Raw genomic sequence first — 27,598 nt, 5'->3', positions numbered from 1 at the left:
ACAAGATTCAAAGTGACTCTTGTTCAGTCATTGCAGTCATGTCCAACTCTTTGTGATTCTATCAGTATTTGCTATTTTATTTTCCAACTTATTTTACAGATAAGTAACTGAGACAAACAGGATTAAGTGACTTGCAGAGAGACACACAACTAGTAAGTGCCTGAAGTTAGGTTTGAACTCAGGTCTTTCTGATTCCTGTCTCTATCCACCTGTTCTATCCTGTCCACCTACCTGCTCTACTAGGAGCCTAGTGTGTGCAAGCACAGTACTGGATTCTGGGGATTCAAAGGTAAATAAATGAAGAGTCCCTGTCCTCAAGGAGCTTATTTTCTATATTGATTCGATCAAAGATAAATAATTACTAAGTGGCTGAGTCAAAAATCAAATCCAGGGATAACAAAATGGAGATATTTATACAATCAATCGCAGAAGGTAGTTATAAGTAGAGTGCTACATTTCAGAGGATTTGGATGGAGTCTTGGAAATGATCTAGTCTAATTTTAGTTTACAGAGTAGAAAACTGAGACCAAGAAAAGGTAAATAAATGCCTATTTCAATACCTGGAGACCTTGTTATCTACTTCTGGGGAAACAGACATAAATATATTCATATGTTATGAAGCAATTCCAAGAGGAGGCAAGAAGCCAGAGAAAGAGGGAATGACTCTCTTAAATAAGACTACTGGGACTAAACCTGGATCATGACCCCAGAGTTTTGAGGGAATCTGGACTACAGACCACATATGGCAACAGCAGAATGCTCTGACATATGTAAAAATATTGACTTGAATTTTTTAAAATAACAGCATCTTTATGTAAGGCTCAAAACATATATAATAGCTAAGAGATGTGACAACTGAATCATAAGATAATAAATATTGAACCTAGAAGGGAACTTAGAAGTTACTGAGTTCAACCCCCTCTTTTTACAAATGAAGAAACTGAGGCATAGGGAAGTTAAAGTAAAAGTTTACACAGCTAGTAAGTATCTGAGATAGAATTGGAACTCAAGTCTTTCTGATGCCAAGCTCATTATTCCATCAAGTTGCCTCACTACTCTGGAATGACATAAAAACAAGGAGGGAATGGTCATTAAATGTCTGAATTTCTTCTTTTACCTTTTTGCCCCAATAAGGCTCTAGTCTTAAACCTTTGGAAATCCAAATTCATCCATCCACTCATTCAATATTTTAGCTCTCTCTGTTTTACTTATACTATATTGCTAAGTACGAAGAGAAATAAATTAATGTAGAATGTTCTGTGCTAGTATGTGTTTAACAACCAGCTCTCCAGGAAGAAAAAAGTTACTAGAGACATAGTTTTAAGTTTTAATCTGCATTAACATTTTCTCCATCACTTTCTTATGCCTAACAAATCAATAGAACAAGTCCTGATTTGTAAGGTTTGAAAATTTTGCCAATATATGTTCTCAGTGAGACTATAACAAATGTGGGCTGGCTCCAGGAAAACTTTGTTCAGGACTTTAAAGTCCTGAAGGACCAACAATTTGGGCTTAGAGAGAAAGTACAATAACAGGCCTTTTTCACTGGGAAAGACAGTCAGTATATAGAAGTCTAACATGTTGGTCTGTAGTACAACTTATTTCATTTAAATGTACATATCCCATACCAAGAAGGGCTAACATTTGCCTATTCTGGAAGACTTCCCCAGGATATCAGGCTTCCAAGATACATAAAAAGTAGAACCTAAAATCAAGAATATTCTCCTTAGTAACAATCTTAAAAGTAGGGGGAAATAGGAAAACTTAATAAGGATCTATTTCAAATTTCCTGGTCCCTGCCCCACTTTTCTATTAGCTCATGAAAATAGAGAAGAACAATGGGAGGGCAAATGCTTCAAATGTACTGCTATAATTCCAACAGCAGGTCTAATTATAGGTTGACCTATTTGGCATTGTCTCTCTTTATTCTGTTCTGTTTCCACTGACTTACTTAAATAATGAAATTGTATTGATCTAGAACTGGAATCTGTAGATAGATTTCATGGAATTCAATAACTTGAATGGGGGGGGGATTACTCTTTCATGTTCACTAACCTCTAACAGAAAATTATAATTTCCTTCAATTATTTTAAAACATCATTCTAAAAGGGGATATAGGTATCACATGATTGCTAAAGGGGTTATTGACTCACAAAAAAGCAGGGGATATGATGCACAGTTATGGACTTGATTTAATTAAGGGAAACCTGATTGCAAATCTTGCCTCTGACATTTATTAGCCTAACCTCCAAGTTATGCACCTTAAGCATCTATCTGGGTCATAGATAGGGTTGAGTTCTGATTTGCATTATTGGAAAGAATTTCCAGATTAGGAATCCCTATATTGATGAAATCATTCATATTAGTGGATCTATCTCAAAAAGCAAGAAGAAGGGAGGAAAGAGAAGAAAATAAGCCTTTAAAAGTGTCTAGGCTCTGTGTTAAGCCCATTTACAATTATCTTATTTGAGAAGAGCAGAATCAAGCAGAACTAAATCAATAATATTGATAATGTCTTGAAATCAGCTACAGAAGAGTACTTATGAATGATGAGACATAATAATTGTAAGCTACAGCAAAGAGGCCACATAAGCCCTGGGAGGCCTCCTAATTATTCTGAGTGGATTCAGTTTGGGCAATTTTACTGCTGTTCATCAATACTACTGACCAGATAAAAAACAAATATGGGTTCCTTATCCCCTCCCAAATAAAGTATAAATTCTTGATCCTGGCATTCAAGTTCTAGGCAGGTACCTACAAATGACTCCAGCTCATTGGATCCTCACAACAACCTTGGGAGGGAAGTGTTATTATTATCCCTATTTTACAGTTGAGGAAACTGAAGCAAGAAGATTAAGAGATTTTTCTATTAGTTCGTGAAGGCAGAGAAGAAAAGTGGGAGGGCAAATACTACAAATGTACCTATCTATAATTAGACTAATTATATTCTAATTATAGGTTGATCTTGATCTATTTGGCATTATCTTCTTTATATCTGTCTAGGGTCTCACAGCTGATGTCTAGGGTGCCATTTGAACTTGAGACTTCCTGAATCCTGTCTCAGAACTCTATCCACAGTATCACTTAGCTGCCTATCTTTCTGGGGACAAGGAAGAAGGGAAAAGATTAATAGGAAAGAGAAGATACTCATTAAAGTCACAGGATGATAAAAATCACTTGCCATACCATGACCCAATCCTGACATATCTGCCTCAAAAGTGTCAAATTCTCCCAAGTAACTAAGGGAAGTGGGCAGGAATATTAAATACTTTTCTCAGGCCACTGAGGCACCATTTGAGGGCAAAGATCTCCCACTAGAGAGTTCAGATTGAACTTGACTTTCTGGATTACTTTCTCTTTGGGGAAAGGTTGAGTGAATAAGGAAAAAAGTGAAAGGGGGTCCAAATAACGTAGGAGCTGTTAACTCATCCAACCTTTCTGGAGAGCAATTTGGAATTACACCCAAAGGCCAACAAAAATGTGCATAACCTTTGATCCAGCAATACCACTACTGAAGAGATTATGAAAAAGGGTAAAAACATTACTTGTACAAAAATATTCATAGCAGCCCTATTTGTGGTGGCAAAGAATTGGAAATTAAGTAAATGTCCTTCAACTGGGGAATAGTTTAACAAACTGTGGTATATGTATGTCATGGAACACTATTGTTCTATTAGAAACCAGGAGGGATGGGAATTCAGGGAAGCCTGGAGGGATTTGCATGAACTGATGTTGAGTGAGATGAGCAGAACCAGAAAAACACTATACACCCTAACAGCAACATGGGAGTAATGACCAACCTTGTTGGACTTGCTCATTCCATCAGCACAACAATCAGGGACAGTTTTGGGCTGTCTGCAATGGAAAATACCATCTGTATCCAGAGAAAGAATTGTGGAGTTTGAACAAAGACCAAAGACTATTACCTTGAATTTAGGGGGAAAAAAAACTTATCTTATTATGTAATTTTACTATCTCTTATACTTTATTTTTCTCCCTTCAGGATATGATTTCTCTCTCATCACATTTAACTTAGATTAATGTATACTATGGAAACAATGTGAAGACTAACAGACTGCCTTCTGTGGGGGGTGGGGGGAGGGAAGTAAGATTAAGGGAAAAATTGTAGAACTCAAAATAAATAAAATCTTTCTTAAAAAAATAAAAATACTAAAAAAACAAAAAAGGAAAAGATATAACATTTGTAACTCTTGAGAATTGTATTTCTCTAAGGACAGTTAGAGGGTTGAACATCATTGAAGAGATTGGATTTAAAGTATATGGGTATGGCAGGTCCTTGTCTTTCCATTGAGCAAGAGGACATCACTATGATTGAGACAAAAAAGCCCAGATGAAAAGCTGGGGTATGCTCTCTAATGTGTCTCAGCTTCCTTTGACCTAATTAGCACTTTCTCTGATAAGGACATCGTATGTTGGGTGGTCCAGAGTCAGTGTCTCCCATACCTTACAATCAAGTGTAAAGTTCTTAAAAGAGATCTTCCTAGTGTGCCAGTATTTAGAGCACTTAGAGACACTAGTTAATTAAATCAGAAGTGACTTTCAAGCAGAGGGTGGGAACCTACATAGAAATGTGGGACTTAATTCATACTTCAGTTAACAAATGTTTAAGTGCCTTGCTTGGGGAACTAAAGGGAGGGAGTATGGGAGAGAGTATGCTAGGGGGAGGTACAAATGGTTCATGAAATGATTTGACTTTGCGTGATGCTTTGGCTCATGAGGACTGTGTGTCCTTGGAGGGTAACTGAAAAGGGGATAAGGTATAAAATGATAATTTGATGTAATTCATGACTCTTGAGAAGTGTATTTCTAAGGAGATAGGAGAGGGTATTTGTGACTGAGGCAATGCTATGTATCAAATAATCAGGGAATTAAGATATCAACTTGAGATTGTACTTCGACTGTATATTTTGAGCTTATCAAGCAATCAATAAATCAAACCTTGGATTGATGGCAAAAAAAAATAACATAGTTAATTTATCCACTGATGCATCTTTAAAATGAAGCTTCTTTAATCCCTTAAATAACTACTGGGTAATATTTTCCCCTGAATAAATATTTCATGTCATTTTAGCAATAGCTGGTCACACAATGCTGAATGTGGAATAGGAACACCTCGGTTCATATCCTAGTTCTATCCCTTACAATTTTCTTACCTCTAAAATTGAGGGGAGGTTGAACTAAGTTCCTTGAGGTCCTTTCTACCTCTGAAATTTATAACCATTCTCCCCCAAAAAAGATGTTGGTGTTCTCTGGCTAGGGTTGTATCTTGGCCTTTCTGTGGAGTATGCAGTAAAGGCAAAGGCAAGGATATCTAAATGATTTAGCAATTAACTAACTAATCGAAGACTGTAATTCACTTTGGACAATGATTTGCCATAACTTGAAAAGTTGGGTCAGATCCTATTATGTCATGACAATGAATCACTCCCACAGAATTAAAAATGACATTTGTAAATGAAAAAGTCACAATAATGAAATAAAAATAAAAATATTATGACAGTGTGATGGCCAGTTATGTAGGTAGATGATATTTAAAGATAAGATCAGTCTATAGGATCAATATACTACATCTTTTAAATTTCTGACATATACTCAATTCTTTCGTCTATAATTTCAAATCTATTATCTAACTGGAAATGGTCAGATTGGAACTGACCAAGAATTCACTATGAGAGCTTGTTTGTCTTTGCAATTATATACTGTAAGTTCCTCTTTCCACAATGAACTATTTTCAGAAACTCATTGCATAAAGGCACTTTGGCCAAAATTAGGTCACATCAATGCAAAGTTTATATGAATTTAAGCTTTCTATAAGTCTTTATTAGCTATACTCCAATCATTTCATAACTTACTCACAGGGTAGCTCTGAAAGTAAGTTCAATCTTGGAAATGGACTTGATAAGTCTCATAGCCTGGATTTTCAAGTTTGATCCAAACTGAACCCTTCATTACTTGAAGCATTAGGATGGAAAAAAAGTTATGAATTTATCCAGGCACCCATTCACTGCCTGTAGTTTACTGCAAACATTTCCCAATAAATATTAAAGGTATGTAATTTGATAACCTTTCATTCTGATAATGGATTAAACCATAATTAGGCAGTGAAACTTTCCTTTATTGCCAATGAAAATGCACAAACTATTTTTAGTTTTTACTAATTTATGAAAAGGAAAGATGATCTTTTAAGCTACAAGAAGAGCAGTCCTTTGGGTACATTCCAATAGCAACACTCTAATAAAAATAAAAAAGAAAATCTGACAATTTCAATGCCAAATATACTATTAATCAATGAGTTTGTTGTCAGGCTACTGCTGGACAGGACTCATTAGCTGTACCCAAATCACATATACTAAAACAAAAACAAAACAAACGGTAGCCATCTTACTAAGAAAAAAAATGAGATTAAAATTATTTCTACCAAATAATTCTTATGAAATATGATTTTGACAATTTAGTTCATTCAAAGTAGGATATTATTACTGTTGCATTATTTTAATATGATAACCACACAGTCAGGTGGAGCAATGGAAAGAAAGATGGACCTGGAGTCAGTAAGTTGAATTTACATACTGCCTCTGATACTTTCTAGATTAGCAAGCCATTTGCCTTGCCTCCTAGGGTTGTTGTGAGGTTAAAAAATGATCATATTTGTAAAGTACTCTGTAAAACTTAAAGTGTTTTCTATCTATTATACATATACAGTCATATATACTAACTATTTAAATATATATATATATATATTAGCCATATAAAATATATTTAGTCTAGTAATATCTAGATTTTAAAAAATTTGCGCCAGTGGAGGGACCTATATCACTGAGATAAGAATATATACATATACATATATATATATATAAACATGAATATTTATATATGTATACCCATACATAGGTTAATTGATAGATTACTGATCTCAGTGATGTAGGTATTCTCTCCGGTGGTACAGATAAAAATAAATTCTATCTATCTCACTAGATTAAATGCATTTTTATATAGCTAATATGTTTACATACATTAATAGTGTTTATGGTTTTTATGAGTAATCTAAGATGATACATATGTCTATGAATATATATGTTATTCTTGGATTAACTGATGTATCACTCATCTCAGTGATGTGGGCACTCCTTCCACTGGTGCAGATTTTAAAAATATATAACTACAGATATCACTAGATTAAATATATTTTGTATAGCTAAAATATAAAATTATACTTACATTAATAGCTGGTATATACGTATATGTGACATATATGAAGAATCTGAGAAGAGATGAATATGGATATAAATGCATTATATATATATACATATACACATTCCTCTGTATATATGTATATATATTATAGTTAGATTTATTGATGATCTTCTCAGTGATGTCGGCACCCCCTCCACCAGTGTATATAACTTTCCAATTTAGAGTGTCCACAGCAGTGTCCAATAGTTTAAAAACACAAAATAATAACTTCATTAGTTGCTTTGAATATAGTTTTATGAAAAATAGAAAACCTGAAAGGAAAATATTAAGAAAATATATGGAAGGAAATACTGGAAGAAAAAATAATTCTCTTAACTTCTCTCATAAAACAAGTGCCAATTTTGCCATAAATTTTGAAATTCAGACTTTGTTCTTAAAATTCTAGCAGCAAAATAAATGACTAGTTTTCTAAATATCCTCTAGAGTTGTTAGAGCCCAGCTTGGGACGTTTTGGTCTCCTAACATATTTTATTTGGTTTTCCTACTTTGAGGCACTCCCTACACCATCCTCTACAGAGCTTCTAAAGCCCTTTAAGAAGTCATATGTATGGCTACATCACTTCCCCAATAGTTAGTCCAATGGAAAAAGCTTTTGAGTTAGAGGATTTGGGTTCAAATCAGGTCACTGACCCTAGTAAGTCTATGATTTGTGGTAAGCCACATAGTATTTCTAGGTCTGAGTTACAGTATGGAGGGAGCTAAGTGGCTCAGTGGAGAGAACACAGGACCTGAAGTCAGGATGACTCAAGTTGAAATCCAGCCTCAGACACTTACTACCCTGGTCAAGTCACATAATACTATTGGCCTCAGTTTCCTCAGATGGAGAAGTTAATAGAAAACCACTCCAGTATCTTTGCCAAGAAAACCTCAAATGGGGTCCCAGAGTCAGATATGATTGAAAAAATTGAACAAGGACTGAATTATCTGTAATTAGAAGGGGTTTCAGGAAAAGGCTTCTGGAGTTCTAAATCTATGAGCATATTCTTTTTAAAATCAAATAGAAACTTATTTTTGCATTTAAAGCCCTTTATAACTTAGTTCTGATCTAAATGTTTAGGCCAATTATACATTACTTCCCTTCCCGCAATCTGTGGTGCAAACTGGCTTTCTTATTATTCCTTACACATGCTTCTCCCATCTCCATGTTTTTTTTTTTAACTGGACTATTCCCACATGCTTGGAATGCTATCTTTCCTCACCTATTCCTTGTGGAATTCTTCATTTCCTACAAAGTTCAGTTCAAATCCTTCTGAACAGATGGTCTTTTCTGTTTTCAGTTTTTAGTGTCCCCAACCTTGCCCCACCAAAATTATCTTATATGTATTTATATGTATGAATGCATCATCTCTTCTGATAGAAGTTCAGATTCTCATAGGCAGGACCTTTTAGTATTTTATTTATAACCCTTAAGAGCTAGTACATGTAAAAGTGCTCGAAAAAGCTTGTTGATTGACTAAGAAACACTTTCTAATTTGGATGTTGCTTTGGTATTTATAATAAGCATCTGCATTTATAAATGTGTTTCCTACCACAACCCTGATAGGTACTAGAAATATTATTAGCTTTAGTTGATAGATAAGCATACAGGTTCAATAGGTATGAATTTGGGGAAAATTTTAAACTACTTTGAACCCATATCTAGCCTACTTACTAGCTGTGACCACTGTCTGCCTCAGTTTCCTCAAAATGGGTTTATTATAGTTAGACCTCCAAGAGTCATTGTTAGAATCAAATGAGAGAATATCTGTAAAATATCTAGCAATAATAGGTGCCTTATAAATGTTATTATCTTCTCTTCCTGAAATAAGGTGGATTAAGATTATAAGGACAGAAGAAAATAAGCATGTATTAAGTGCCCACTGTGATCCTGGGCACTGTGCTAAGGGTTTTACAAATGTCTTATTTGATCCTCACCACAACCCTAGAAGTTAAATACGTATTGTTTCCATTTTACAGCTAAGGAAACCAAGGCAAACTGAGGGAAGATTGACTTTTTAGCTAGTAAATGATTGAGGCTAGATTTGAACTCAGATCCTCCTGACTTAGGCCAGCATTCTATCTGTTGTGTCACATAGCTGTCTTCCTAATTATTAGAGAAAGCAAGGAAGGCCTCCAATATGTTGAACAGATGTCCTGTTTCAAATTTTTAGGACATGGATGAGAATCATACAGGATGAGTGATATGTATGGGTCGTAATTTGTATGGTTGGAGAGAAGTCTCAAATGGATGAATATTTGAATGTCCTTTCTTTAATCTGGAAAATCAAATATTTGGCATATTTTTAATATAAAACAATTTGAATGTCTAGGGCAATTTGCTTCTGGTAGCTCTTGATGAATGTGAAGCATTTAATTTTATTAATGTTACCTACTTTAATAGGCAGTATGGAATTGTGGAAGGGGTCTGGGAGTAAGAAAGATATCATTTGGATGCAAATGTTGCTTCTGACACTGACCAGCTGTGTCAGGCCAGCTAGCTAATATCTTTGAGTCTCAATGCTTAGAACTTCACCTGCATTTTCAGAGGTAGTTTGCAAAGAATGTGTTATCTAAAGTAGGTCCTTGGTAGTCTGACTGGTATAACACTGTCAGTAAATTAATTTGGGTAATATTATTTTTATTAGATTAATAGAATGATTAGGAATAGGATTATTATAGATGAAATACAAGCACAATTTTTTTTATACTTTAAAATACTGTTAAATAAAAACTAGAAAATATAGTTTCTTTTTATTATTTTTGATTTTGTCCCTCTCCCCCAAGCTTAGCAGTTTCTGGTACAAAGTAATTAATGAATGTTTGTTGACTGCCAGAAAGTAATGATTTCCTGAACAGTAGAGATTGTCATTTTTTATCCTTTAGTTCTGATTGCCCAACACAGAGTTTGCAAATAGTAGTAAACTCTTAATAAATATGTAAATTTGTGGAATGGAAAGAAACCAGAAAATATATTTGCAAATAAATGCTTGTGGACAAAGTATTATGTTCTCTGTTGTTGTTGTTGTTGTTTTTAAACATAAACACTTACCTTTGTTAATACAAAAATCAGAAGTGAATTTTCATGTTAAACCGGTTTCTAGATTGATAATTCAAGATAATAAAAATTACTTTAGAACCCCATTCCTGGTCTCCCAAAATAATAGAGACAATCTAACTTCCTATAGTCTTACCTTATAATTGTAAATCATGGACACTTTGGGCCTAGAAAGAAGAGTCATCCAGATATTCACCAAGGGTAGCTGAGAATCTATCAAACATACTTAATTTCTTGCCCAATTCAGCCATCTCTAATACATGGGAGTTTTCCTGGGTCTAGTGTTTGTAGGAAACAGATGATCTGTTAATTCTAGTAGGAGTTGCTATTCTAGCTCTTCCTTACGCTTAAGAATGATATGGTCCATCATGGTCCATTTTCAATTTTCTTTGATGACAGATCCAGTGACCTTTCCCAGTCTATGAGGTTCAGTAATTAGACTTAAGGTGGTGGCGATTGTTGTTGGTGGGGTGGAGTAGAGGTGGTTAAATTCAATGCTTTTTAAGATTATTAAGCAGAGATGCGCTTTTTTTTGGAGATGACTTTGCTTAGTGAACTGATCTTTTCTATCAGTGCAGATTTTCTTTGTTCTGAGGGTTTTCATGTACAGAATGTGTTCTTTCAAAATGTCATTTAGCCTGTTTTTCAAAATTTTCAAATGTGATTACAAAACTCAACCAATTTTGCAGGAAACTATTTATTAGATAAATGATTGGCCATTATACCTAAATACAGACAAAATACTGTGAATAATGCATGCACTTATCACAGAGACAATGATGACTTTATTAGCTGATTTTTTTTCCATTGATTTTCTTAACTCTAAAAATTTAAGGCTGAACTAATACAAATATCTAAAAACAATAGAAGTCATACTACATTAGTAGTAAATATACATACATTGAAGTAGAACAATTGTGCAGTAAAACTTTTATTAAAAATACACATATACACACCTATAGACATGAGAAAGAAACAATGTGATTACATAATTGAAAGGTGAAAAACATCTGCACTGTAAGAGTTGTGAATAGCAAAATGAAAATGGATTCAATGATATACTTTTAGCAATACCAAAAACTTTAGTCAGATGATCCAAAACAAGTCAACTTACAGATTATTGAAATAAAAGTGACACAGCAGCATCTTTTATTATATTTAACCTAATGCTTTCAATTTCTCCTCCATTTTAGTTCTATTGTTGTCATGTTTCCTTCACATACAATAATCATAGCAGCATTTCCCCCAGAAATTTTTTTTATAAAATGGAACTGAAACAGGCACACTGTATAAATGCCTCTGTGTGTGTGTGTGTGTGTGTGTGATAGATAGTGGATAGTGGAATAAACTTCCTGGAGGAAGATGAGTAAAATGGCAACTCATAGAAAAATAACAAATATTTTTTTAAAATCACTACTTTTTCATTATGATTTAACTGAAAAATAAAACGAAAAAACTGCGATAAGAGAGGCAGTGTTGCCTAGTGAATAGACATCCAGTCTCCAAACCAGGCTGGCCTAGGTTCAAGTGTTGCCTTTACTACATGGCTGCATGACATGGCCTGCAATTTCCCTTTCAATAGTCCAGGCCAGTGGTGTCAAATTCAAACAGAAACAGATCCCTGAAGGTCACAAATTGAATTAGGAATCCACAAGTTAATATTGCCTATGGTGTATGGTATTTTTTATTTATTTTGTTAAACATTTCTTAATTATATTTTTAACTCTAGAGTTTTAGAAGGGGGGCAGGAGTTTGACACCTCTGCTATAAGGCATATTTTTGAGAATCTATGTTGCAGACAGTTCTGACCTACACTGATAGTGGGAGCTTCCCTAACCTATACTTGTGAAATTACAGTTTAGTCATTATTCCTAAATTGCTGAGCATCCAATGGATGCTTCTTTTAAAATTATATTGATATAATTAATTAACATCATCTTGGACTTTTCCTGGCTAAATTCTGAAGGTTGAAAGACCATGAAGAAATACAATACTGATCCTCTACCCTGTCCACCTCCCCCAAAAGAAAACCCCTTGTTACATTAAATGTAATATTCATTCTACTGCAGTATTAGTGGACACTAAAATCAATGAAAATAGTAAACATGTGTATCCAGCAACACTTGAATCCTGCCACTAGGATTCAGGAGCTGAAGAGTTAACAAACACATTTTTTCAGGTTATGATTCATGGCATTTAAATGACAAGAACTCACTATGAAGCTAATTTGGCAAATCTTTGCCTTGCTTCAGCAGTGAAAAATTGAATCAAATGGTGTAGAGTGTTTATGTGTGTGCATGATATGTGTGGGTATATATATATATATATATATACACACACACACACACACACACACACACACACACACATATATAAATATAAAATTATAAATATATATATGTATTGGTATCCTTATGTGTTTGTGTGTATATGTATAGTCATATGTATTCATATATGTATGAAATATATACACACATAAATACATATATATTCATGAAATTTGTTTAAAATTTTCTTCCAACCTAAAAGAGTTGTGAAAACACTGTCTATAGGAAACCAAAGGGGAAGAAAGGCATGAAATTCTGATAACAGACTTTTGGTAAACCTAATCTACTGTAAAAAATAATGTCTTAATGGGCTAACCAAGACCAAAAATGTGGTATGTAGTATACCATAAAACAAAGGGCTTCTCGAAACAAAGAATCTCCAAAGAAGTATTTTGCTTGAAATAACCAATTGCAAAAGTAAAAGAACTGCTTTTTGTATCTGACACTTAGTTTCAGTGACCAGAGGAAATATTACTGAAATAATTTTTACTATTGTATTTATGCTTTATCTACTTCCTTGAGTGTTTTAGCATTGACTGCTCCCTTGGAAGAAAAAAAATATAATTAGATTTTTGGCTCCCTCTCCATCTTCCATTTTGATAAAACTAGTTTTAGCATACTTAGGCCCAAAACAACAATGACAACAGCAGAATTTCCATACATAGTACAGATGTTACCATATAGCTAGCAGGGGGCACAAGCAAGGGCTCTAATTTATTAAAATCATTTTCATTTTCTTCATAGCAGACATTTCTTAAAGGAAACTTGCTGCTACAACCTTTTTGAGGTGCTACAGGTTGTGGTGGATATTGTGCTGTTTTGAGGGTCAGAATAGCCTGAATTTAAATCCTATCTCAGCCTGTAGCTGTGTCTTGAAAAAGTCAATTAAGCTCCATCTCAAATTTCTCACATGTAGAATGGGGATAATAGCACCTACCCCACAGAATTGCCATGAGGATGAAATGAGATAATATTTATAAAGCACTTTTCAAGCTTAAAGCGCAAAATTATTTTTAGTGAACGGAGATATTTCTTGTGTTTTGGTGTCTATTTTAAAAAAAGGAATCAACTAAAGAAAAATCAAGCTAAAAAGGAACCAACTACTTCTGATCTAAATACCTTTTCCTAATGATTGGATTTTACTGCAGAGTACTTTTTTTTAAGCTTATGTGTATTTGGAATTTTGACCCATTTTAAATTGGTATCTTAAATGTGAGTTGTTTTTTTTTAGTTTTGTCCCTCATTTTCAAAGAAGACCACAAGATCAAGGAGATGATACCTGACAAGCACATGAACTGGATTAGAGTGAGGGGCTGCTGTGCTAAGTTACCAGTCTCACTTTCTCCTCCAGAGCCATCTGGGTCCAGTGGACAGATGAGTCAGGAAGACTGGAGAGGGCCCTAGTGGTGAGGCAATCAGAGTTAAGCAACTTGACTAAGATCACAAAGCTAGTAGCAGTCAAGTGTCTGAGGCTGGATTTGAACTCCCATTCTCCTGAATCCAAGGGGATGCTCTATCCACTGCACCACCTAGCTGCTCTGGTATCCAAATGATGAACCTTAACTGCTCCATCTCCAGTCAGCATCTGTTTAAAACTGTTTAATTAGGAATTGTGCTAGGAGATGGGCATCAAAAACTTTAAGTCATAATGGAACCCAGGATAGAATTGAGAAGGCTGAATGAGAATTTCTCATGTTTCAGAACTTCAGTACTTCACGAGTACTTTCTAACTAAAATTACAAATATTGTACAAAACCAAAATTATTTAGGCCTTCTTAAATTACAACAAAAAGGAAATATTAACAAAGACATATGCACCTTAATATATTCAGCTGGATCATTTGATCTCAGTAATCCAGGTTCAAGAGATGATACATAATTGCTTTCATAAACTGGATCAATTTCCTTGTTCAAAGTGTTCAATTATAAAAAAACAAAACTGAGAAGAAAAACCTATTTTTAAGAGTTTTGAAAAATTTTTGGTTATTTTTTGCAGTTTTTCCCCCTTTGAAAATATTGAGAAAAATATGGAAAAGATGAAAGGGAAAATTACTGAAAACCCTTTGACCTAATATGGGCTCATTCCTATAGAACAAGATATTTGAAGTTTGGCACCATCTTTTTACCACAGTGTTTCCTTCTGCAGAAGGCACTAAGTACTGGCTCAAAATACATTGTTTAGGAAGTCATACATACTATTGTTAGTTGGCACAGCCTCAGCACAGTTTTTCAGTTCAATTACAGTAAGTGGTTATAGCAGCAATAATGAAGCCTTATATACAAACACAACATAAACATGGAAGAGATCCTACAGACATATATATAAAAATCTCAATAGAGACATCATTTAACTTTACATAATGCATAGAAATTGCAATGGTTAATGGCAATAATTAAAAAACATGACTTACTAAAGTGAATATTTAATAAATATTATTTTAAAAGTTGGATTGTAATTATACAAGTAATACAATTATTAAAAATCCAGTTAGATAATCTTGATGTGACAGGGACATTGACTATCAACATTGTTTATGTCATTACATACAGTACAAATAATTAACTAGAAATTCTGATGTGAACAAGTAACTATCCCCTGGATTTAAATTTTCTAAAGGAAACTAATTTGCAAAATGTAATACTTGGAGAAAGTAAAGAAGAATTTAAAACAACAAAATATAAAATGTGCAAACAATTAAGATTTAACTTTGCTGGTGATTCCCTCACTCTACTTACAAATGACCTAACATAAACTAGGCTAATTGCTTTTGAAAGCTCAAAGTTAAATGAAAGAATACTGTAAAATGTAATTTCTGATTCCAAGGTAAAAGAAAGAACATGAAAACCCTGATACAGAACTGGACGAGTTAAAAGTTTTTCTTCAAATTAAAAAAAAATAATCATTCCTCAACTATAAACTGGAAAGTCTGGTGAGATGAAAATCTAAGTAAATTCCTGAATTTAAGCTTGATTATAGGTCTTGAATATGAGGTCTATGAAAGGAAAACAAACATTATTTTTCATCTCTAAGTTCTTTTACTGTAGGCCTCTTTAAACATCAGTTCATATTCTTTTATTTTTTCCTCTTTCCCTGTTTATTCAGCTTAACAATTTTCCAATTATGGAAGCAAGATTTGAAAAGACTTGAGAAAATAATCTGACTCGAAAATATGATGAAAAGAAAATGCATACAAAACATCACCAGTATAATAAGGGTCACCATAGATTGTTTTAATGACCTAAAATATAGCTCATGATAGAAAATTGGGAATACAAAATTAATTTCTGAAGTTGATGTTTTCAGGAGTTGGCTCTCAGACTAATGAAAAAACTCATTTTAATTTCATCATCCATTGCCAAGATTTATACAGTTATCTGTGATTTCATGTTTGTATTCTGTCAGGGTCATAGGCAATTCTCTGAGATTATAATTTGCAGAGAAGGTTCTGACCTGCATGTTAGAGGAAGTGTCTCACCAAGAACTCCCTATACCAATAAAACCACAGAACCAGTCCTATCTCTATTGAAATCTGAGAGCTTGAAAAAAAATATATTTCCCATAGTTGTCAAAGGTAAGATAGTTGTTATAAATGTGACACATAGGATGGCAGTTATATAATGTGCAGTTTTGTTCCATTCAATTTCAAAAGGATCCAAGATCAGTATACAAGTGACCATTATACAATTGTTAAAGTCCACCTGCAGAAACTGGTCCATTTGTAAATTGACTGAAGCAACCTGCCTAAAAAGCAATGAACTAGACTTGTAAAAATAGATTTTATTGAACAATAATGAGAAAACAAACACATTTGTAGAATTTCATAGTTTAGAGTATGTCAAAAAACTTAGATTACATTTCTAAATTTTTCATTTTTTTAATTCATTTAAACCATTTTAAAATTAAACTAGAAAAATATGCTGAATGGAATTTTTCTCTGCATTTGGGCAGGTCTCATGGGCTTATCTGCAGATGAGTTAAGTCTAAAGAAAGCATTTTTCCTTCTTTGCTTATAGGTAAAATCTACATAGATAGCAGTTATTAAAGGTATAATCGCTTTAAAATTGCATGTCTTTTTTTACTTTTTTCCTTTTTTTTTTTTGCAACACAGCTAACAAGGAAATATTTTGTATAACTTCATATGTATAATGGGTATTATATTTCTTGCCTTCTCAGTGGGTAAGGGAGAAGTAAAGGAAGGGAATTTGGAACTAAAAAGAAATTTACAAAATTCTTAATAACATTTTATGTCAATGGTAGTATACCATGGTGGTGATAAGAAACCTTTTTCCCCTCTTAATAACTGATTCTATCTGGCAAATCATTTTAGCATTCTAGTTACAAGGTATAATAGAATCTAAGTTAAGCAGTCTATGAAACCTGATACTCATAGCCAGGTTCACAATTACCTAGACGGGCTACAATATCAAAAGAATAATGCTAACAGGAGAGGGGTATAATAAGTAGCCCCTCTTTCTACAATGAAAATTATATTTGCTTTTCATCTAATAATACATAAGGGACATTTTCTTTTTTCTTATTAGAGAGATAAGATGTCATTTTTTGTAGACCTACAGAAGATCAAGGCAAAAGAGAGGACCTTTAACAAGAGGGCTTGAGGGCCAAGATTCCACCCCACTCCCAATCCCCTTCACATGGAATCAGTCACAACTACAATTTTCAGAAATATCCTCTTTTCTAGGGAAGGTAATCCTTTCAATCAAGGCCTAAATGAAATATTTAACATTTGAGGCAAGTTTGTAAGAAATAAATAAGCATTTGGTTTTGTTTGGTTAATTACTTTTAAAGAGAATCTAGATCTCCTTTGGGACCTTCTGAAAATAGAGGAGAAAAAGCATAAATAAAAAATTGTCTTCCAAAAAACAAAGATCCAAAAAACAAAGTATTATTTGAGAGTTAATTTGCTGAAACTGAATTTTAGACTTATTTTGGGACTAAAGAAAAAAGAACAAATGAATATTATATATGGATGCACCCCAAAGTCTTAGGGCAGTTCTCAAAACTCTTCCTTAAGATATTTGGGATTATGGGCAACTAGGTGACACAGTAGCTAGAGCACTTGCCCTGGAGTGACCTGAGTTCAAATCCAGTCTCAGACACTTAATATTCATTTAGCTGTGTGACCTTGGGCTTAAATCCATAGCCTTGCAAAAAACAACAAAAAGATTTTGGGGATGGTCTATATAGCCACTTATATGTAAACACACTGATATTAAGGGGAGGGTGTGTGCACCTAAGTTGTCTTTTAAAAGTACCTGGGAACTACAGAGAAGCATTATGGCATAATAGAAACAATACTGGATTTGTAGTCAAAGGACCTGAATTTGAATCCAGATACAGCTCAGCTGGTCAAATATATGACCCTGGATTGGTCACCCAACTTCTCAACCTCTGTATCTTCATCTGCAAGTTTAAGGACATGGACTACTTAGTCTTTATCAAGTCTTTACCCTTGCAGCTCTAGGTCTATAGTCCTCTGTGATCTTTCTGGATATACTACTTCAACAGAACATGGAGGCATGGCTTAAAAAGTGAGTTAAATTCTGAATAAAATAAATGATTTTTTTTAAGTGAGAGGATAGTTTGACCTATTAACTGGTAAACTATCATATCTGCTCCAAAGATTTAGGAAGCAGGAAATTAACTTTTTTGGGATAATTGAGGTTAAAGTGATTGTGTCCAGGGTCGGTAAGAATGAGAGGCTGGATTTGAGCTCAGGGCTAGTGACTTCAGGGCCAGCACTCTACCCATTCTGCCATCTAATTGCTCCTTCAATGTGTATTTCTGATAGAGGTACTTCCTTCTCCCCACTCCCAGCTTTTATTAATCCTATGCTAAGTCCTAACTCTCATTTCTTTAAAAAAAAAAAAGCTTAAAAAAGTTTCCATATTACTGAAGTATAAAATTATAGCAACTTTGGCTTAGTAATAAACTGGACAAATCATCTGAAGTGTTGCATGTACAATCAAGGGATCAGTGCTAACTGACTTTGAGTTAAAGAATGCTGCCAACTTTACTACTTTAGAAACATCTCTCAAAGGCATGAAAAATGAGGATAATCTCCTGCCTGATCCATTGACTGCCCAGCTCACTCTCAGAAAAGGATAGCAATATATGTATATCTTTCAGGTTTAATGAATATGTACACATAAAAGAGAAGGTGGTGGTATAATTTCTAGATATTAAAGAAGTAATAAGCTACTCTCCCCTCCCCCCAAGTGGTCTAATTATGTATTTCATAGTTTGTTTATCATGGATGTGATTTATTCATTGGTATAAGTGTGAAAGGAGGCCAAATTTCTGGCTTAGACAGTAGTATCATTTTCTGTCTTCCACAAATGAACAAATTATACAATGAATTTTTAATAAGTTAATGTGCATAAACAATGTCAAATTAGATGAAACTCTTTTTGGCACATATTATTCTCTGTTATATATTATTTTCTCAAATGCAAATTAACTATTGTAACTCTTTGAGGGCAAGGACACTGTCTTAATCTTTCTTCTTTGCCATCTCACTGAGACTATAAAGGTCAAAAAGTATTTTGCTGATGTCTTTTAATTTAATTTTGTAACTTCATCTTGGAGAATCATGGTAGAAAAGACAGAGGCAGCTAAGTGGTACAGTGGATAGAGCATTGAGTCTGGAATCAAGAAGCTGTGTGACCCTGGGCAAATCATTTGACCTGTATTAAGTTTTTTTCATGTGTAAAATGGAGATGAGATTAAGGATGAAATGAGACAATATATACAAAATTCTTTGCAAAAATCTTAAAGCACGATATAAATGCTAGCTATTATTCATATCTTTGGAGTAAGGGATACCTAGGTTTGAGACCTGTCTCTGTCATCATGACCAAAGGCAAATCACTTAACTTTTCAGTGACCCTAGGAATTGTCTAAGAAGATATTGGAGACATTACTAATCAACTTAGAAGGACCAATGAAAACATCAGTTTGGGGCCTTTTTCTTGCCCTCTTCCCCACCAAAAAATGAAAGGTAAAGAGCTTTATCTTAGTAAGTAATTTAATTGCATTACACTTATAGGCTCGGTAACATTACCATCTATGTCACAATAGTCTATGAGAATTTAAAATAAAACTGGCTTGATCTTTATTAGGATTTCCTCAGATTTCTCTTATGTAGACTACATAGTATATATCAAGAAAACTAACCAAAAAAATGGTACTTTTCTCTAAATAGGTTTAATGTAATTCACAAGTATTTGAATAGAATACTTATGGCTCATGCAACTGAAGAGCTACAAAACTGTATGCTATTGCCTTTCATCATCACCCCCTTTGCTAAAAAAGCAGCAGGGATGAATGGATAAAGTACGATAAATTTAGCATTCCCTTATTCCATGGAAAAATGGATAATGCAGCATTAAAAGAGATTTATTTCACAATGTTAAGTTGCTGAAAAAAGTTGGATGCAACACTGTTTTTTCCCAACCTATACCCCCCCCAGAACAAAATTATAAAGTAATGTCTACTTTTCTATAGATGTTTGGCATCTGAAATGCTAGTTATTGGGGATAATGGGCTTAAGTGCTTTCCAATAAGATCTTAACCATTCTCTACTATAGGTCATTTGAACAGAAAGTAACAGTTGAACATTAATTGAACTTGTTGATGACATAATTTGGTAATGAGTGGAGCAAGCACACCATCAGCACACATAGTAAGTACTTTACTTCATGAATTATTGGATACCTGGAATGGGGGGCTTGGGGGAGGATCATCAACTTTCTTCATGTTAAATGAAGGCAAATGTGGATGCCTGCAGTAGGGCATTATTGAGATGCAAAATGTAATTATTCACATGGATATTTCTCCAGAGAATTCTCCATATGTTCATCAAAATAGCAAAGAACACTATAAAAATAAATCTATATAAAAGGGTCCATTTAAAAATTGTCAAAGCAAAGTAACATAAATCTTCACTAATTTATATTAAAAGTAGCAACAAATCCTATTTTTGTGAGTCTGTCTCAGATAAAATGTTACACATCTCATTAAAGCAACAATACAGAATACAGTTCATGCATGACAATACATAAATTATTGGCATTTTAAATAGTGTTATCATATGCCTTGTAACATGTTACCATAGTGTATTCTATGATTCATGGAATCACAGAAAATCTCAAGAGTTGGAAGGGGACCTTAAAGGTCCATTTTGTACAAGTCCCTCCTTGTAGGAGGTTAATAAGGAATTCATTCTACAATTTCCCTGATCTCTTGCCTCTACTTAAACTCAGGAGTTGATCTACCCAATTTTTAAACAGTTTTAAATGTAAGAAAATCCTTTCAATGCCAAAACAAAAATCAAGTTCTAAAGAATTTGGTTATTCACCTGAAGAAAAATTAAAGCAAGTCTCCCAAATTTAATTCAATATTATTTAATCTGGCTTGTTGAATTAAACTTTTTAAAAAGACATATCCTGAATTAGAAAGCATGAGAAATGCAACCTAAAACATAAATATGGAGTCAAAAGACCAAATCAGACACTAGGAGATTTCTCAGGACATACACAGAATATTAAAAAAAACCTTTCATTTCCAAATGTTATGGTTTTCTTAAAATCTACACACTGGAATCCATGTGTTCAGGTTTTTCAATAAGTAGTCCTTCAAATAAACAGAAGATGAAAGTACAGGAATTAAAGATATTGGATATTCCATTCAAATACTTGCAGATGTGTATATAGATTGTTATGTAGTCAAATAAAAGCAAGTCCCTCTATTTGTACCAATGTAAAAATGACATTCATGTGAGTGGACACAGTATAACTTTTTCCTTTTTGAACTGAGAATGTAAACTTTACAAGCACTTACTTTGGGGGGGTACTATGGGATTTACAATGTAATTTAGTAGTGATCACCATGTCTCCTATCTACAGAAAACCCATTTCATTATGGATGGAATAAACTTTCAGATAAAAGACTATGGAACATGTTAGTGTAGAAAAATATTTAGTATTTTGAATGGTCATCTTTTTGTGGAAATACATACCAGTCTTTTCTGTGCTAATTTTTCAGAACACAGAAGATAAACTAGTATTTAGTTTAATGGGAATCTTTATTAAATAGGTTTTAAGAAAGTTGGATGGTAGAACTGAATAGCAAATACATTACTTAAAAAAAACTTATGTGATGAATCTGATTTAGTTAAGGCTTAAAGGGTTGTTGATGATTGTTGACCATACCTCTATCAGGGAACAAATACAGTTCTATAAAAATGACTTAAATTATAAATCTTCTGAACTATATCTTTTAGCAATATTTTACAATGTAAAGGTTCTCTTCTACAATATTAGTTAGAATAGAAATCTCAAGGTAATAGGAAAGAAGTCTTTTCGAGGACTGAACCACTTATAATTAAACTATATTCCTCCCAATTCCTTTGCTAGAAAGGAGACTTTTTAGTCAAGGCAGCAGTGTCTGCACTTAATTTGAATTCATTAATACCATTTGAAGGGTTCTGTATATACATCTTAAGTAAAAAAAAAGTGACACTTTAAATTTGATGTAACTGAACAAACTTAAAATATCACAAAATTAACCAGGATGAAATTTTTTGTTTGGTTCATTTAGCACCTCAATGAACATCCTAAATAGGAATTTTCTTGCAATGCATCTGGGTTTGCTTGTCATTTGCAAGATTTATTTATTCATCAGGATAAACATCACATGCCATAAATATCACAACATGAGCCCACATAAGATGTTTATGCTAAGTCAACATTGTGAACATGCAAATATAAATCCACAATTACATGAGTTTTTAAGTGCTTTCATAAAAGTATTTCCTTTTATTTTAGAGGCAGCCCATTTAAAATAGGTCAGCCATGATGCAGAGAAATATTATTGTGCAACAAGAAATGATAACTATTAGGAAATAAGAGAACCATGGGAAGGGTTGTATAAACTGATGTAAAATGAAATAAAAAATATGAGAACAATATACAGAATGACTGCAACAATGTAAATGAAAAGAAGTTTGACTCTGAATAAGGAAAAAGTCAAGAATGTTTCTGGAGAATACACAAAGAAACATACTTCCTACTCTGGGCAAAGATGTGGGAAACTATGAGTGCGGAATGTTATATATCTTTTCAGATAGATTACTTAATCAGGTTTTGGTTTTTGTCTAATTTTTTTTCCATGAGAGATTGTTCATTTTCCAGGGAAAAGGAGTGAGTCTTGGAGGAGGATATCTAAAAATGATTGTGATATAAAAACAAAAGGCTCCTATAAAACTTCCTACAGGAAATGGCAATTTTTTTTTTTTTTGAAAAGGCAATTCTTAAGCACAACATAGAGGAAAAAGTAGAACAGAAAAGTCTAATGAAAGTAATGAGAAGAGGGAAACTGTGGTTCAGAATGAAAAGAAATACTAATGGCCATGGATGGCTAGGATAACATTAAAAGTATTACACCCACATTACCGCTAATCCTCAGTCTTTCCTTATATATTTAATGTAACTACACTGCCACCTCTGGTGAGTGTTAATATTCTCTGTCCCAAACATGGGAAGGTAACATACTGTACTCTATTACCAAGAGTAATAGAGTACAATATGTTAAAGCTCAGGAATTAAAGCAAAGGTTAATCTTTCCAAAGTCTTCTTATCACTTTTTCTCAATCCCCCTTTAAGGAAGTGGCCAAAAATACCATTACCCCCCCCCCCAAAGTGGAAAGGCCATCAATGTCAATGCCAGTTTAACCATTCTAGCTGTCTGCCAGTAAGGATATAACTCCATATAAGGCAAATCTATGAGCTAAATAGAGGAAAAATAAAAAAGGGCTTCTGTCACAGGGATTCTTAATTACCATGATCAATTCTGGCTTAGTAACAGAAAGGAAAGCAAAGACAATGAGAAGCAAACTTGTCCCTGGAAATTACTCAATAAATATAGAAAATACCAATAATCTTTATATAACGGATATCAGTAAGTCTGTCTTAGACATTTCTTCACTAGTGAAATGCTCAAGACAGCTGCAAAGGCAAACTAGCTTTGGGTCTAATGTGTTGCTACATCTGCTAAGCTACAGTGTCATACTGAGAAAAATGACTTTGTGTTTTTGGTTTCTCATTTTTAAATGCTACTCTGCATTGGGATTTCCCTATGTTTGTTTATCTTTTAAGTATTTTACATAATATTATGACTTGGTCTAATCACAAGCTTCAAAAGCTGAAATGTGTAATCCTTGGAAAGAAGAAAGAATAGTACATTTTCATGTTAAGCTGAGTGTGGACTCAAGCTACAGTTGATAAAGAATGTGCTCACATTTAATATGGAAGAAATTTATTTAAGAAGTTGCTTTAAATTCAAGTATGTCTGTTAATAAAAGTGATATAACCTGAAAAGTTTCCATTGTCAATTATCCTATTTCAACTAGGTGGTCAGGCAAAGTGAATGGAAATCAAAATAAGCACTTCTAAACTTTAATGATGGGATAGTGCTTGTGGGGAGGTGTTAAGAATTTTGATTTGCAAGAGGATAATATTTTATTGCTCATAGTGGTCCTTCTAGACCTTAAATAGTTACCCTTCTTCTTCAACCACCCTCCATTGTGATCTTCCAAACAGTCTAAATATGGAGAGATTTTTGAGTCTTAGTAGTTTTGTTACCTGGAAAAAAATACTAATTTTTGGGCATGACACTGCATTCTCACAGGTCAGAAAGACTTGTCCCTGGCAATCAACATTCCCTTTAAAATAGTAGAAATTAGTTGTATTAACAGTCCTTTTGTCATGACATATCTTTGCATATTGTTGAAAACAAAAACTAAGTATTCCAAAATAAATCTCTTTATCACAGAAAAAGAAGAGGTGCTAATTAAAAATACTAGATTTTTCTATAGAGCAAAGGAGTCAAAATTCTGAACATACTAAAGAGAAAAAAAGGATGAAAATATTTGGGCTGTTTCAAGTTTATATCAAATACCTTTTCCTTTTCTGGATGTGACTGAGTACAAAAAACCAAGTGTAATGAAAACACTCAGAGACAGTGTTGTCTCCTGGTTAGGATAAAAAAGATAAGAAAATCATTAAGTTAATGGAGCAGTCAGCCCTTGTGGGGAGACATATTTTTTTTTCATTAGGAAAGTTTCAAAAAAACATAATTCCTTTTCTATCTTGTGTTGCCTGAATATATTTTGCATGTGTAAAACCTACAATTTTAATAACTCACCCAATAAGTGGTTTTCATTTTTGTTCTAACCTATAAATACTATGTTAGTAATACTAAACTATCTCTATTGAATTATTTGTAAAAAGAAAAATATATTATATATATTTGTATTTTTATAAAGTTAGTTAAGACTTGAGACAAGGGGATGGAAAGGGAAGTCAAGGGCAATCACAGTTGATGTGTATTATTGGGCACAAAAAAAATCATGTTTGAATTCTCAAAATTGTCCTGCTTAATTAAGAGTCTGAAGTGGTCAAGTAGTGTCTGAGGAAGAATCATATGAGGCAGAGACTATGAAATTGCCACTACTAGAATGGCTAGCCATCGACTGGGCAGCTTGCTGGCTTAAATTGTTACAGATCAGTACCAGCTGGTTGCTCTGTGCTTCAGAGAGAGTGCTGCAGCTCTGATACACACTGAAGTTGGTTTTCCTGCCAGGGATGTTGCCTTTCTCACACATTGTTTTCACCATCTTGGCCAATTTATTCTTGCCCAGTGCCTGGCAGTTGTACCAATGGAGTGCAGCCAGGTTTACTACAGGCTTGATGGATAAATAAAAAGGGGCATCCTCATACCGCATCGCTGGGGGTCGCCGTTGGGCATACTCTTTGTAGTCCTGCACCGGGCAGGTCTGGGGAGCATGCTGGGTGGCATAAACTCTGGAGTCAGTTCCTCCCCTCTTGGTCTTGGTGTTCAGGTCACCAGTGTCCTGGCCCATCCACTCCAAGTACTCTAAGCCCGTCTCAGTTACCCGAAGTCGGATATCACCCCATTTCAAGGTGGATCCATGAAAGCCTGTACAGTGTCCAAAAGCTTTAGTGTTGTTGAGCCAGACAAGGTTGAGCAGCCCTTCAGGGTTATATCGGCTCAGCAATCCCCTTTTGCGGAGAATAAGCTCATCAGCAAAGGTGAGTTTCATGGATTTATGTGGTTTGTTTCCTTTACCTTTGCACCGGAGCTCAATTTGCTTTTGTTTCAGGGCCTCTTGGGACCTCTTGAATTCCTTATCCCTTGTAATACTGTAGCCATACCTGTGCTCTTTGAGGTACCTCTCCAAGCCACACTGGTAATTAGCCAAGCTGTTTGGCTCATACTCAGAGCCATCTTTCTGCCTGGCATCAACAAAGAAAGAGGCAAGGTAGTCATCTAGTTCCTTGCAAGGAATGACATAAATTTCTCTCGTTTCAGAAGGATATTTAGAGATGAGGAACTCCCGGAAATTGCGAAGAGCAGTCTGAGTACTTCGGATTGTTTTCTCATTCTGTTCCCTGCTGAGATCAGCTGCTTTTTCATCCTGGTCTGCAACAAATATGAGGGAGGGAATGGGGAGGGGGGAGAAGGAAAGTGGAGAGAAGGGGGGATAGAAAAGGTGATGTGAGTTCAAACAATGTACTTGTGATACTACCAAATAAACAAAAAAAGAAAAAGAAAAAAGAATCAATTTCACAAAGATCATTCGAAAGCACTATTTACATACCTTTCTCACGTCTGAAAAGCCAACTTCAGTTTCACAAATGATGTATGAGAGTATGGCCAAAAATTATCAAACTGAGCTTCTTATGTCACTGGCACCCAGTTTAGTACATGGAGATTTGTGGAAAGTCTGAGATTAGAGGAAGTCTTCACTTTGTGACAAATGGGAATAAAAAAATTTATTTTTATTCCACTGTGGTGTGCAGGGACCCCAATTAAAGGAGATAAATCCATTAGGCATTGCTTCATTTGTGAAACCAGAGGTGGTACTGGTTCCATTTTTTTTTGGTAATTAAAGTAAACCTATTATAATTCTTATTTTAAAAATAAACACTAGAGATTCACAATTTAAAACTCACTAAAAAGGTAAATTCATAGTAGTTAATTCATTGCTCTTTTAAACCAATGTGAAGATGTGTAACTTATAAAGGGACTATGTTTCAGTGTTAGGCAGGATTTATTTCACTTTTAGAGGGTAATAAAGATAAACATCATAGACAACATAAACTTTCAATTAATGTTATCATTAAATTTCTATGTAAGAGGCAGTAATAATTTCTATATAACACTTATGGGAGTCAATGCTATTCTGTATAACAGAAATCACCCACAATTTAGTTATTTCTGTGCTGTGATACTTAAATTGTTTAAATGTTTACATTTTACCCTATATCTTTTTAGAGATTGAGAAAATCCAAACCTGTGATTTCATTAGAGTGTAGTCCAAACTGACCAGAAAGGACAATGATCAATGTTGGAAGAGATGTGGGGAATCTGGGACACTAATACATTGCTGATGGAGCTGTGAACTCATCCAACCTTTCTGGAGAGCAATCTGGAATTATGCCCGAAGGGCAACAAAAATGTGCATACCCTTTGATCCAGCAATACCACTACTGGGTCTATACCCTTGAAGAGATTATGAATAAGGGTAAAAACATCACTTGTACAAAAATATTCATAGCAGCCCTGTTTGTGGTGACAAAGAATTGGAAATTGAGTGAATGTCCATTAATTGGGGAATGGCTTAATAAACTGTGGTATATGTATGTGATGGAACACTATTGTTCTATTAGAAACCAGGAGGAATGGGAATTCAGGGAAGCCTGGAAGGATTTGCATGAATTGATGCTGAGAGAGGTTAGCAGAACCAGAAAAACATTGTACGCTCTAACAGCAACATGGACCTGCTCATTCCATCAGTGCAACAATCAGGCACAATTTTGGGATATCTGTGTTGGAGAATACCATCTGTACCAGAGAAAG

General features: G+C 34.2%; 1 protein-coding gene across 3 annotated transcripts in view; it reads right to left on the bottom strand.

Moving 5' to 3' along the window:
* Window positions 1–27,598, bottom strand: part of KIAA1958 (KIAA1958 ortholog) — a 250,101-nt gene that overhangs the window by 21,586 nt on the left and 200,917 nt on the right. The window contains exon 4 of one of the 3 annotated variants that reach the window (XM_074207492.1): window positions 26,075–26,158. The exons of 1 other annotated variant lie outside the window; for it this stretch is intronic. In XM_074207492.1, the coding sequence (XP_074063593.1) occupies window positions 26,075–26,158 (84 nt within the window). Of the gene's footprint in view, window positions 1–7,662; window positions 26,159–27,598 lie in introns of those variants that run through there. One more of the 3 variants, XM_074207490.1, reaches the window with a different exon arrangement.

This window comes from Macrotis lagotis, chromosome X, assembly GCF_037893015.1.
Source record: "Macrotis lagotis isolate mMagLag1 chromosome X, bilby.v1.9.chrom.fasta, whole genome shotgun sequence".
NCBI classification, from domain to species: domain Eukaryota; kingdom Metazoa; phylum Chordata; class Mammalia; order Peramelemorphia; family Peramelidae; genus Macrotis; species Macrotis lagotis.
The sequence above is the reverse complement of the archived record's forward strand: the minus strand, read 5'-3'. Positions and strand labels throughout refer to the sequence as shown.